Source organism: Spermophilus citellus (assembly GCF_964194105.1).
Source record: "Spermophilus citellus genome assembly, chromosome: 7".
NCBI lineage: Eukaryota > Metazoa > Chordata > Mammalia > Rodentia > Sciuridae > Spermophilus > Spermophilus citellus.
This window is the reverse complement of record NC_138188.1, coordinates 151,038,747-151,053,422: the sequence shown is the minus strand read 5'-3', so window position 1 is coordinate 151,053,422 and position 14,676 is coordinate 151,038,747. Positions and strand designations below refer to the sequence as shown.

Here is a 14,676-nt window from a genome sequence, read left to right as displayed (position 1 = left end):
GTTCAAAGGTGGTGCAATTCAATATGTGTGTTAAGAGGTCATTGAGGGGAGCCATGACGAAGGGCTCTAAGTATGGCAACCTCACCTCAGACCTTACTATTTCCAGAGGCCCCGCCTCACCTGCCCCATTCATCACTCCTGCTGAGGTCTGTTTGTTTAGCCGGAAGTGTGGGAGCACCAGCAAGAAACCAGTGAGAAACCACTTCAAACTTCGGCTTCAACAAATGTTGCTGGAACGGGGACAGTGATATTTTTACATTACCTAGCCAACTGCCAGCTCTTAATCAACATTTCCTCGTGCAGTTTTAACAATGACACACTCTGCTATCCTTAGGAATGGTTTTTATCTCCATGAATCTTACTCTAAAAGAAAGCTAAAGAGGGGAAAGAAAAGAAAGAAAGAAATGAACTAAGACAACCACATCAACGTGGGGAAAGACATTGCCCCAGCCATTTCTGGAAGCCACAGCCTAACTGCATGATGGAATACCATATACCTTCTCATCATTAAGTCATGCACACATGCAAATTTAAGCATCCTTGTGCAATTAGAGGAGGTGGTGGAAAGGAGGGAATGAGGAAGGCACACACACCCCCAGCAGAGCATACCTGGGGCGTCATTGAGACTGAAGGCGATGCGTACTGGCTTATCCGCAGGTACCCTGGCTGTACTAATCATGTGGGCACCTGAGGCCCGGCCTTCTCCTGGGTCTTCCAGCTGTGAGGACAAAAGAGAGCCCTTGTCACTTTACCCAATATCACGCCTCTGAACGCCCTTGGAAATTAGAGGGGAGAGTTGGTAAACGTCCTTTTCCTATTTCAAAAGTATCCACTTGCTCCATTAAATTTTTTTCTGGCTTATACAGAAATTACTTTAGCAATATACATCTAAAACAAATGAAATGTGGCAAAAATCTCTACCTACATCACCTTTTAAGTATTCCTTCACACTGAAAAGTTCTATTATAGCTGGGCATGGTGACACAAGCCTGTAATCCCAGCTCAGGAGGCTGAGACAGGAGGATCATGAGTTCAAAGCCAGCCTCAGCAAAAAGGGAGGCACTCAGCAACTCAATGAGACCCTGTTTCTAAATAAATAAATATTTCTGTGCTATAAGATAATTTAGCCTAAATACACTTTAAACAAAATATTTGATAATTTGGTGTTCAGAGAGACTAAGGGAAGATATTGTTATAAATACATGATATCTTTGTTATTTAGATATTTATATTTAACTTTTCTATTTTTGGTCCTGTTTCCCCTAAACCCTATACTCTCCTTCTCATGTAGACAGCAAACTAAAAAACCTGAATGATATTTTGAGGAAAATGTCTCTAAAAATGGCAAAATATAAATATCTCTTTAGCCAACCTAGCAAGATTCTGGGAATTGCTGTAGCAGGACATTTTCTCAAAGCAAAGTTTTTGACTCTTTCCCATAACTTTTCTGTATCTAAAAATAGATTTTGGAACACTGAATTTTGTTTTTACAATTACATATAGGTCCAAAGTAAGTGTGTATATGCATGTGTAGTTAGACATCCATGTGTTTGGAATCATCTCATCCAGTATATGCAAAGAGAATGCACTTATATTAAACACCTAGTACAGCTTTGGAGAGAAAAAAAACAGCATCTATCTATCACCCAGTTAGCATCACATTGGGCCCATTCATTTAACACAGATAGCAATACACAAATAAGCACCCTACCCTCCATGTATTATACTTCTAAGCTACAAAGAAACAGTGGCTTGACGCATTGAAGAAAAGGGCAACATAAAGCTACATTTTCTTGCTCAAGATTCCTTCTGTCTTAACTCTGACACATGTCTCTGTGGTTTCTTCTGCTTAGAGTCAAGTACTTTTCTAGCCACCTGTTCCTGGAGAAACAGCACAGACTATCTCAAGTTTAAAGAAACCATCAAAATCCCCAAAAGTTGTAGTTAAAAGAAAAAGTCTTGCTATTGCACATTGTATAATCCCCAGCCGCCTTATCATACTATCAAAGAACAGAAAGCGGCACTCCTTTTTGGGTAAATCTCCCAACAATGTCCTGCAGCAAGAAATAAAGCACAAGAGATGGATATTTACCTCCAGGATTTTGTAAAGAGATCTCTAGTACAGTTTCCAGCTACAGGAAATGGAATTGATAACACAGCTAATTACAACCCCCTCCCCAGCACAACAGAAAACATCTGTCTGCCTGAGATGGATTCTGAGTTCCACACAGCATCTACCACAAGACCCCCTAAACCAACTTGCCTTTCCATCCCACCGCCTCGGGGACACTGTGTCCTGCTTTCGGCTGTAGACTGTGACCAAGCTTTGGTTAAGGTGCTGGTGCTCTGAGCAGTTTGTTCGCTTTTCACACCTGTCGCCTTACCTCACTTAGTTGAGTGTCTGCACTTGTGTAATCCAGGACCAGCCACTGCCTTGGCCAGTCGCTGCCTTTGTGGAGTGAAGACTCAGTAAGCAACCCAGTTGCACCTGCTGCATAGCAGCCGCTGACACTCTGAGGAGCAGGGACAGCTGTCAGGGCTGCACGCTGCTACCTGCTCTGTCCCAGACCCCAGCGTCCCACGGGACCTCCCTGTTCCGCTTTCCTCCACAACCCCTCTCTCCTTTCCTTGCCTCTCCAACAGCCAGGATGTTGTCATGTTTCTAGAAAAAGCAAGAGCAAAAGAAAACCCTCCTCCTGTCAGAGGCATTGATAAACAGCAAGTTGTGGAGAGTCCAAATGTTTTAATTCATTAGTCCTGGCAAACCTAAAATACAAACAGACTTGCTTCACAAGACAGGAATGTCTTCAGCGTGACCCAATCGGTGTCTGTGTCTATTCCAGCAAACTGGCAAAGATAGCATGACTCTAGTCAGCAAAAATGTCCGCTGCTCCAATCAGCTCCGCCAGACCAGCCAATTTGGACAGGCCACAGGCCAGCTCTCAGATGATAGCAGCGATGATCCTGGTTAAGAACGTGAGGTTTGAGGTTGGGCCCATGTTGGGCTTGATGACTTGATCCATTGTACAAATGCAACCAACCGCAAAAGGGTCAATGGTAAATAGGAATGGAGCATGAGGATTTTTCAACCTTTTTAACAACTGTAAACTTGGAAACCAAGAGTATTTAAAAATAGTTGGACCATAATGTTAAATAATTTAAAACAAACAATATTAAGAGAATGCAAAGACAAGCCAGAGGCTGAAAAAAATTCTTTGCAAAACACGCACATGTTTTTGATGTCCAAAATAGACAAACAAATCTTCAATTCATCAATAGGAAAATAAACAACCCAATCAAAAAAGTGGACAAAAGATCTGAACAGACAGCTCACCAAAAAAGACATACAGATCACAAGCAAACTTATGAAAAGATGAACAACTTCATATATCATTGGGAAATCACAAATTAAAACATCACTGGCAACACTACTACGACAACAGACAAAATCCCAAACAGTGACACCATCAAAAGTTGGTGAGGATGTGAAAAAATAAGAACTTACATTCTCTGATAGCGAGAATGCAAATGGTACAGCCACTTTCAGAAAACAATTTGACAGTTTCTTACAAAACTAAACAAACTCTTACCATGACGCGATCCAGCAATGACATTCCTCAGTATTTACCCAAATGAACTGAAAACTTATGTCCACACAAAAACCCACACACAAATGTTTACAGAAGGTTTATTCACAATCCTCAAATCTGGGAAACAACCAAGATGTCCTTCAACAGGACAGTATACATACACACTGGAGCATTCGGACAATGGAATATTACTCAGGGATAAAAAGAAATGAGCTATAAAGTCTACAGATTGTATGACTCCAACTATATGACCTTCCAGAAAAGATGAAAACTATGGAAATAATAAAAAGATCAGTGGTTGTCAGAGATTCAGGAAGAGAGAAGGGAGGGATAAACTGTGAAATACCAAAGATTTTTAAGGCAGTTAAACTACAATTGCATATGATCCACTGCGATGGTAGATACATGTCATTACAGATTTGTCAAAACCCACGGAACCTACAGCACAAAGAACAAACCCTGGTATAAACTGCAGTACTTATGTAATAATAATGTATTAACATTGAGCCATAAGTTGTAACAAATGCATCACATTAATGTGAAATGCTAGTTAGTAATAGGGAAATTAGGAGTGAGGAAGATGAGGAAATATATAAGAACTCTGTACTTTTCACTCATTTTTCTTTTTTTTTTTTTTGGTAACCTAAAACTACTAAAAAAAAATTAAGTAACACATAAAAGGACTTAGCAAATGTGTTAGCTTTTCATTGCTGTGACCAAAATACCTGACACAAACATATGAGGAGGAAATTTGTATTTTGGCTCACAGATTCTAAGGTTTTAGTCTTGGTCAACCAGCTCCATTGTTTTGGGGAGAACATTATGGCAGAAGAACATGGTGGAAGAAAGCGGCTCAGTTCATGGGAGCCAAGAAGCCAAGAAAGATCTGGGGACGAGATCAGCCCTTCCAGTGCATACCCCAGTGCACATCACTTCCAACTACGCCCTACCACCTAATGATATATTCAAAATTACTAATACACAGTATGGATTAATCCATGGATGAGTCTAGAGCTCTCGTGATCCCATTATCTCCCTAAAAACCCACTTCTGAACATTGCTGCATTGGAGGCCAAACCTTCAACACATGAACCATCGAAGGACGTTCCAGATCCAAACCAAAATCTCTTTTCTTTGATCAAATGAATGGAAAATTAAAAATGGGAGTTCATAACCCACTTGAATCTAAAGTATGAAATATGATATGTCAAGAGCTATGTCATGTTTTGAACAACCAATAAAAAAAAGAAAAGAGAAAAAAATGATATAAATAGCTATAAAATTGTATGGATTCAGACAATTAGAACATTCACACAAAAACCTATTCTTCCAGGAATAATTAATACTGTTTGAAGGTTATTTTATGGTTAGGAATATCACCTTACATAATGGATTGTAATTTATCAAATGAATTGTTTATCCACTATGCTATTTTCATCTTCCAGACAATCCTATGGAATAATCGTGGTCAGTATTGTCACAGCTCCTTGACAGATGAGCAAACTGAGACTCAGAAAAGTTCAATAACAAGCTCAAGGACAAATAATCATTGTAATAAAGGACTCAGCTGCCAGTTTTCTAATTTTTAGTTCATTCTCTTTCCACCACACCAGGATGCACTCGATTAAACATTCAACTGAATTTTTAGTTAAGAATAAATCTGACTCCCAGCTTTTGGCTGGAGGAGATGAAGGTATAACTTTCTTCTATGGTCCAGCATTCGGGTTCAGCCAACATCAGTCATCGTTTCACCTAAGTGCAACCCAAGGAAATCAAAGCTGCACATCTTGTGTGTGCCAAGTAGATATGGAAGTGGATATCGTATCCGAGTAAGCTCCCGAATCAGTCCCCTGGGTCTGCCTTCAGAAAAGCAGATGATGGCATTGACATTGCCAAGGCAGTCTGTGGCTTCCAATGAAACTGACAGTTCAGAATAGAAAGAGCCAGAATGAGCTAGCACCTCTCTCTTCTGCCCTGATCATCAAAGCTCTTGCCAAATCATCCACAGATAGAAAGGGACATTTATACATGAAACACATTGAAAATATCTCCTTCTATGACATTGTCAACAACACCTGACAGAGGCAGCTGCTCTTTATCCCAGAGAAATGTCCAGAATCATTAAAATTATCCTGGGGAGTTCTCAGTGTGTGGGCTACAACATTGATGGCTGCATCCTCATCACATTAAAGATGACCTCAAAAAAAGTATGGTAGATGTTACAAAGGAAAACATTTCATTAAAGGACCATTTGACAATGAGAAGGGAACAAAAAATAATACAACTGAAATCATCCAAATGTACTCTTTCCGAGTCTGACAATACAAACTCAAAGTTTTCACAATCATATAATTAATATTTACCAACTCTTCTGTTCTTTTAGGAGCAATGATGTATTTTTTTGGGGGGTGGGGGTACTGGAGATTGAACCCAGGACCTTGTGAACGTGAGGCAAGCATGTGAGCTGTATCTCCAGCCCTAATGATGTATTTCTTGACTCTTTATCAAACACTTACAAGAGATCAACAAATCCAAAACACAAGTAAAATCCCTTCCCACCACTGAAATCCAAAATAACTACATGGTATTTTAAGAATGCAATGGAATTATACTAATTCAATCCAGAAAGGACTCATATGCACATCAAAATATTTGCAGATTAACAATATGTTTCTGAGTGGTACCAGTATGTATAAGGTTTTGATTCTTTTTAGCAATAAAAGCTTTTACTTTGTTAATATGCCTTCTGTTCCTGTGACAAAATACCTAAATAAACTCATCCATCAACTTAAAGGAGGAAAGGTTTATTTGGGTTCATGGATTCAATCCATGGTCACTTGAACCCACTGCTTTGGGCCTGTGGCAACACAGTACATCGTGGTAGGAGCATATGATGGAGAAGCCTGCTTAATTTATGCCTGCCAGGAAGCAAATTAAGATAAAAGAGAGACAAGTCTTGGAAGATGTCCAAGAAGATATGGATAATCTCATTAGAATAATCAAGGGAAAATTAAATCTTAATTAAATATCAGAAAGAAATCAAAATGATAGGAAATAAAAATCCTCTCTCTATAATAACACTGAATGCAAATGGTCTAAACTCTCCAATCAAAATATATAGATTGGCAGAATGGATTAAAAAGCGGAATCAAATCATGTTGTTTGCACGAGATCACCTTACAGAAGAAGATACCCATAGGCTGACGGTGAAAGGATTGAAAAAAGACCCATCGTGCAAATGGAGAACAAGAGCAAAGAAGATTACCTGCTCCAGTATCTGACCAAGTAGACTTCAAGCCAAAATTAATCAGAAGAGACAAAGAAGGTCATTTCAATCTGGCTAAGGGAATCGTCCAACAACCATATATAATGATCATAAATAATTATGCCTCAAAAATAAAAAGAAATTATTATCAACCCTTAAAAATAAATAAACAAATATTTATGCCTTAGACATCAGTGCAATAATGTTGGTGCATCTATGCACATAAAACAAACCCTACTCAATATAAAGAATCAGATAAACCTAAATACTGAGTGATTTCAATATACCTATCTCATCAATAGATAGGTCATTCAGACACAAACTTAGTAGAGACTCTTAGAACTAAAAAAAAAAAATTGCTATGAATCAACTGGGCCTAAGAGACATCTACAGAACATGTACCCACCAACAACTGAATTCACCTTTTTCCCAGATGCCCCCAGAACCTTCTCTAAAATAGATCATATTTTAGGTCACAAAGCAAGTCTTAGAAATTACAGAGAGAGAAGAGGTGGGGGACTTCTTGTATCCTAGAAGATTGCAATGGAATGAAATTAGAAATAAATAACAAGATAAAAACAGAAAACATTTTAAAATGTGGAGATTAAATAATACCCTTTTCAATAAGGTTATAGAAGATTTGAAGAAATTTTAAAAAATTCTGAGAAACAAAATAAAACATGCCAAAATCTCTGTGACAAATTGGTGCGATCACTCGGGAAAGAAGTATGGTGCTTCCTCAGAAAACTTGGAATGAAACCACCATTTGACCCAGTTATCCCACTCCTGGGCATATACCCAAAGGATTTAAAATCAGCTTACTACGGTGACACAGCCACATCAATGTTTACAGCAGCTCAATTCACAATATCTAAGCTATGGAACCAAACTTTATGTTGTTTTTTTTTTTTTTTTTTGAGAGAGAGAATTTTAATATTTTTGTGGTTTTTTTTTTTTTTTTTTTTTTTTTTTTTAGTTTTCGGCAGACACAACATCTTTGTTTGTATGTGGTGCTGAGGATCGAACCTGGGCCACACGCATGCCAGGCGAGTGCGCTACTGCTTGAGCCACATCCCTAGCCCAAACTTGATGCTTTTTAACATTAACAAATGAATGGATTGAGAAAATATGGTATATTTACACACACAATGGAATATTACCCAGCCATAAAGAAGAATAAAATTATGGCATTCGCCAATAAATGGATGGATTTGAAGACTCATGCTAACTGAAATAAGCTGATCCCCAAAATCCAAAGGCCAAATGTTGCTCTGACACGTGTGTGTTACTTGACACATAGTAAGGGGGGAAGGGAGGGAAGACTAGAAGTTCCTGGGATTAGACAGAGGAGAATGAGGGAAGGTAAAGAGGAGGGAAGAGGAAAGACAATAGAATGAATCAGACAAAACTTTCCTATGTTAATATATAAATACATGACCAGTGAAATTCTACACCATGTATAACCACAAGAATGGGATCCTAATTAGAATGTTATATTCTGAGTAACAAGACAAAGATGGTTCATTGAAAAGATAAACAAGAGTAATAAACCCTTAGTCAAATTAACCAAAAGAAAGGAGAGAACAACCAAATCAATAAAATTAGAGATGAAAAAGAAGATATCACCAAAGACACTTCTGAAATCCAAAGAATCATTAGGAAATATTTTGAAAATTTATACTCTATTAAACAGGAAAATCTAGGAAATATTGACAAATTTCTAGACATATACAACCTACTAAAATTGAATCTTGAAGATATAGAAAACCTAATGACAGCTGGGCGTGGTGGCACATGTCTGTAATCCCAGTGGCTCAAGAGGATCACAAGTTCAAAGCCAGCCTCAGCAATGGTGAGGCACTAAGCAACTCAGTGAGACCCTGCCTCTAAATAAAACTCAGTAGTTGAGTGCCCTTGAGTTCAATCCCCAGTTCCAAAAAAAAAAAAAAAAACTAATAAAGACTAATAAAAAGACTAATAAAGACTAATAAAAAGCAACTAGATTGAAGCAATAGTTAAAAGCCTTCCAATAAAGAAAAGCCCAGAGCCAGATGGATTCTCAACCAAGTTCTTCCAGACCTTTAAAGAATAACTAATACCAATCTTCTGCAAATTATTCCATGAAATAAAAATGAAGGAAACACTCCCAAATTCATTATATGAAATCAGTATAACCCTAATACCAAAACCAGACAAAGACACATCAAGGAAAGAAAACTACAGACCAACATCCCTGATGAACACAGATGCAAAAATCCTTTAAAAAAAAATACTAGGGCTGAGAGTGTAGCTCAGTGGTAGAGTCTTTGCCTAGCATGTGCGAGGTCCTGGGTTTGATCCTCAGTATCACATATAAATAAAATAAAGGCATTGTGTCAAACACCACCTAAAAAATAAATATTAAAAAAAATTAAAAATACTAGGAATCCACATTTAAAAACACATCAAGAAGATAATACACCATAATCAAGTGAGTTTAATCCAAGAATGCAAGGTTGGTTCAATACACACAAATTATAATTCACAACATAAATAGAATTAAGGACAAAAATCATATGAACATCTCAATAGATGAAGAAGTGGCCTTTGACTTACTATAGCATCCATTCATGTTAAAACTGTTGGAGAAACTAAGCATAGAGGAACTTACTTCAACATTATAAAGGCTATATAGGACAAAACCAAAACCAAAAAATCATACTGAATGGAGAAAAACTAAAAGTGTTTCCTCTAAATCAGGAACAAGACAAGGATGCCCACTCACACCACTTCTATTCAATATAGCCTTAGAAATTCTAGCCAGAGCAATCAGGCAAGAGAAGGAAATCAAAGGGATACAAATAGGAAAAGAAGTTAAACTATCCCTGTTTGCTAATGATATATGATCCTATACCTAGAAGAACCAAAATACTCTACCAGGAGACTACGAGTGCTAGTAAGTAAATTCAGCAAAGTAATAGAACACAAGATCAACATGTCTAAATCAATAACTTTCCTATATTCTAATAATGATTTTACTGAGAAAGAAATGAGGAAAACCACCCCATTCATAATAACCTAAAAATTTACATATGCTTGCAAATTAATATAACTAAGGAGGTAAAAGATCTCTAGTTATGGTTTTGATGTGAGATGTTCCCCAAAAGATCTCATGTGAGACAATGCAAGAATGTTCAGAGGAGAAATTATTGGGTATTGAGAGTCTTAACCCAATCAGTGAATTAATCCCTTGATAGGGGTTAACTTAGTGGTAACTGAAGGCAGGTAGAATGTGGCTGGAGGAGGTGGGAATTAGGGACATGCTTTGGGGTATATATTTGTCCCTGGCAAGGGGAGACCTGTCTCTCTGCTTACTCATCATCATGTGCGCTGCTTCCTTCTGCCACACTCTTCTGCCATGATGTTCAGCCTCACCTGGAACCCCAAGGAATGGTGCCAGACTTCTATGGATTGAGACCTCTGAAACCATGAGCCCTCATATAAACCTTTTATCCTATACAATTGTTCTTAAGGACCTGATCCTTAAGTCACAGCAGCAAAAAAAAATCTGACTAAAACAGAAATTGGTACTGAAAAGTGAGGTTGTTGCTGTGACTAACCTAACCAGGTGGTTCAGAAGTTTTTGGTGCATTTTGGAATTGGTGGGAGGAATTTTGAGATGCTTAGCATTACAAGCTGTAAATCCTTCAGACTGTTGTAAGTGGAGCTTAATGGCCAATTCTGGTGGGTGCTCAGAAGACTAGAATGCCAATAGGACCGTGGACAGTGAAGAAAGTTTTCAAGAGGTTTAGAAAAGTAGGACTGTATTAGAATTTGGTGTAGAGGCCATTCCTGTTATGTTCTGGCTGAGAATTTATCTGTATTTTTCCTGCGTCCTGAGACTTTCTGTGAGGCTGATTTTAAAAGTGATGGGCTTCTTAATCTGGTGGAAGAAATGTCCAGGCAGCATAGCATTCAGGTGGTGACATGGATATTGCTGGCAGCTTTTAGCCAAGTTTATTGTGATATTCAGGAACAGAAAGCAGAGCAGAAATATGAAACACTTGGATTTGAAAGGTAGGAGTAAAACTGCGTCTAAGGAAGTTGCAGTTGTTAAAGACATTACTGCCACTAATCCTAAAGATTTAGCCAAAGTTAACAAGAAAGAAAGTTTGGGGGCATCTCAGGAGATGGCAAGACCACATTCATCCCATGCTCAAGGAAGTAAAAGTGAAAATTCTCTTGAAAAGAGACAAGTGGGGAACCTTTCTTGCTCAAGGGGACCTAGGAAGTTTTTTCAATATGCTCGCTTAGAGGCTGCTGCAGGGTCCGTGGAAGCTTGAGAACTGCTCAAAATGGTGGCAGACCTGGGTATCAACCATGTGGTACTTGGTTCTGCAGGAATGCAGGCTGCTGGAGTTAGGGGATTATGGAGGCTTACACCAAGATTTCAAAGGAAAGCCTTGGAAGCCAGGCAAAGTACAGCAGGGTTGGAGTCCCTATGGGCACTTCCTGAGAAGGGAAAGTGTGGAGATTTGAGGAGGAAGTTGAAATTGCAGTGGAGACACCCAAAATTAAGAAATGTCAGTAACGTGAGACATCATTCTAGGAAAGCTGCAGGAATTGAGCAGAGACAAGCCAACATAAAGGCCACTTGGGCTGCAACCAACAAGGCCTTAGGGTTGGAGCTACACAAGCCCTTTGGATAGGACATCATGCTATGTGCGCCAGATGCCAAACACAGAACGACAGCTCTTGTTTCCCCAGCTGGATTTTAGTCTTGCTTTGGTCCCATCCCTTTTTTCTATGCCCCTATTTTTGTGAATGGAAATGTTTACTCTGTACCTGTATATATTGGATACTTGTAAATTGCCTTTAATTTTATAGGAGCTCACAATGTGATATTGCCTTGAGGCTCAGAGAAAACTTTGGACTTGAACTTTGAGCAATCTCAGAACTGTTCAAATTATAGGGACTCTTGGAAATGGACAAAAAATATTGTGAGATAGTTGTGAGCTTTTAGGGGCCAGGGGTGGAATATTATGGTTTTGATGTGAAGTGTCCCTCAAAAGCTCACGTGTGAGACAATACAATAGGGTTTAGAGAAGAAATGATTGGTTGTGAGAGTCTTATACCCATCAGTGAATTAATCTCCTGATAGGGGATAACTAAGTGGTAACTGAAGGCAGGTAGGGGGTGTCTGGAGAAGGTGGGAACTGAGGGCATAGCTTTGGGATATATATTTTGTATCTGGTGAGTGGAGTCTCTCTCCCTGCTTTCTGATCATCATGATAGCAGCTTCCCTCTCCCACACTCTTCTGCCATGATGTCCTGCCTCACCTAGAGCCCCAAGACATGGTGCTGAACTTCTATGGACTGAGACCTCTGAAACTGTGAACCCTCAAATAAACTTTTCCTCCTCTACAATTGTTCTGGTCAGATCCTTAAGTTATAGTGGCAAAAAAAACTGACTAAAACATATCTACAATGAAAATTATAGAAAAATGAAGGAAAAAATGGAAGAACTTAGAAGATAGAAAGACCTCCCAGGTTTGGGGATAGGCAAAATTAATGTGGATAAAATGGCCATACAACCAAAAGCAATATACAGATTCAATGCTATCTATCCCAATCAAATTAACAACATTCTTCCCAGAACTAGAAAAAATACAAATGGCCAATGGACATATAATAAAAAGTTCGAATCTCTGTCAATTGTGGAAATGCAAAGCAAACAACAACAAAATTATACTGAGATTCCATCTCATTCCAATCAGAATGTCAAACATCAAGAATATAAATAATAATAATAATAATAATAATAATTGCTAGCCAGGCTATGGGAGGAAAGGTATACTCATACTCAAACATTGTTGGTGAGACAGCAAATTAATACAACCACTTTGGAAAACAGTATGGAGATTCCTCAATAGAATAAGAAAAGAACTATCATATGACCCAGCTATCCCACTTCAAGGTATTTGTCCAAAAAAACTAAAATCAGCATACCATAGTGATACAGGCACATCAATGTTTATAGCAGCATAATTCACAACAAGCAAGTTATGGAATTATCCCTGGTGCCTGTCAACAGATGAATGCGTTAAGCAAATGTGATATATATATATATATATATATATATATATATATATATATATATATATATATATATATACACATACATACACAATGGAGATTTACTTAACCATAAAAAGAATAAAATTGTGGCGTTTGTCAGTAATTGGATGGCATTGAGGAACATCCTGCTAAGTGAAATAAGTCAAAGACTAAGAATATCAGGAGTCCAATGTTCTCTTTCATATGTAGAAGCTAGAGCAAAGTAAGGAATAAAACATGGGGGTGAGGGAGAATCTCTTGAAAATAGAAAGGAGGTCAGTGGAGTAGAGGAAGGGGAACGAGCTAGAGGAGAAGGGACAGGAAAAGGGAGGGACTGTGGAATGAAATCGAACAAATTATGTTATGTACATAAGTGAATATACTATAGTGAATTTGACCTTTAAAAAAAGCACAAATTTAAAAAATAACAAATAAATAGACAGAAGACCAGGAGAGTAGAGAAAAGCAAATGGGGGAGGGAAGAGGGGAAGAAAAGAGGAAATAATAGGGACCAAAATGGAGCAAATTGTATTCCATGCATGTATGGTATGTCAAAATGAATCCCACTATTATGTATAACTATAATGCACTGATAAATATTCATTTATTTATTTATTATTTTTTGGTACTGGGAATTAACCCAGTGGTGCTTAACCACTGAGCCACAACCCTATCCCATTTTATTTTTTTTTATTTGAGACATTTTATTTTTTTTATTTGAGTCCCACTAAGTTGCTTAGGGCCTCGCTAAATTGCTGAGACTGGCCTCAAACTTGCAATCCTCACGCTTCAGCTTCCCAAGTCATTGGGATTACAGGCATACACCACCATGCCCTGCTAAACATTTTTTTTAAAAAGAGAGAGGAAGAGACTGGGTCCCTAGTACCCCTTCAAGGGTATGTCCCCAAAGACCTAATTTCCCACTGTTATGTGGGATATTATTTTTAAGAGTAGGGGCCTTTCACATAATATGCTTGCTTCTGAATTATGACATATGATACACCCATGGTTTAAGTCACAATTTTGTGATATACATTTCTCAATACAGTTCAATAAGCATTTTGTGAAGAGTTGGTATTTTCCAGGCTAGTGTTTCTGGGACTAAGTTGAGTGTAGGATACAAGTGCCTCATAGGGAAAGCACTCACTGAAACCAGTGACACAAGGAGAAAAGTCTAGACACCAGTTTACTTTGCCAATATCTATGATTTCATACTCAGATCCAAATTGCCCTTTTAACTTTAGATCCGTCTTTGTGAGGAATCAGTATCCCAAAAGTCACAGGTCTAGCCAAATGAATTGAGATACCCCTGCCATCAATAAGAACATGTTTGAAGAACATACATGCTCTCTGTTTACCACAAGCCATTGATTTACAGAGGGACATATATTCTTCAGACCAAAGTTGAGTGGCTACAGCTGGGACAGTTTTAAAATCTGTGTGAGGGAGAGTAGTAAAGAAGGAGTACCAGGCAGAGAAGAGGTAAAACATGAATTGCCAAAAGAGGATGTCCAAATGGACAGGTTAAGTTTTCCTCTGTGGTCCGTGATGAGATCTTCCCAGGGTCTCATGAAGCATTTAGTAAAAGCCACATTCTCTACCAACACTTCTGGAGTTATGTATTTTGTGGGTGCAAAGAAGTGGTGAGTCTGAAATCCAAGTTGGTGGTGGAGTGACAACAGAGGCTACCCAAAGAGTGCAATCACCTTTACATGTGACACCATT

The 14,676-nt window shown here is 38.3% G+C and overlaps 1 protein-coding gene across 4 annotated transcripts in view; it reads right to left on the bottom strand.

Annotated features, from left to right (window-relative positions):
* Positions 1-2,634, bottom strand: part of MAP3K7CL (MAP3K7 C-terminal like) — a 41,507-nt gene extending 38,873 nt beyond the window's left edge. The window contains exons 1-2 of one of the 4 annotated variants that reach the window (XM_081302461.1): positions 2,385-2,634; positions 610-718 (exon numbers count right to left, since the gene is read on the bottom strand). In XM_081302461.1, the coding sequence (XP_081158587.1) occupies positions 610-621 (12 nt within the window). In that variant the 5' untranslated portion in view covers positions 622-718; positions 2,385-2,634. Of the gene's footprint in view, positions 1-609; positions 719-2,263; positions 2,350-2,384 lie in introns of those variants that run through there. The other 3 variants (XM_081302460.1, XM_081302462.1, XM_081302463.1) reach the window with 3 other exon arrangements.
* Positions 2,635-14,676: the final 12,042 nt, after the last annotated feature.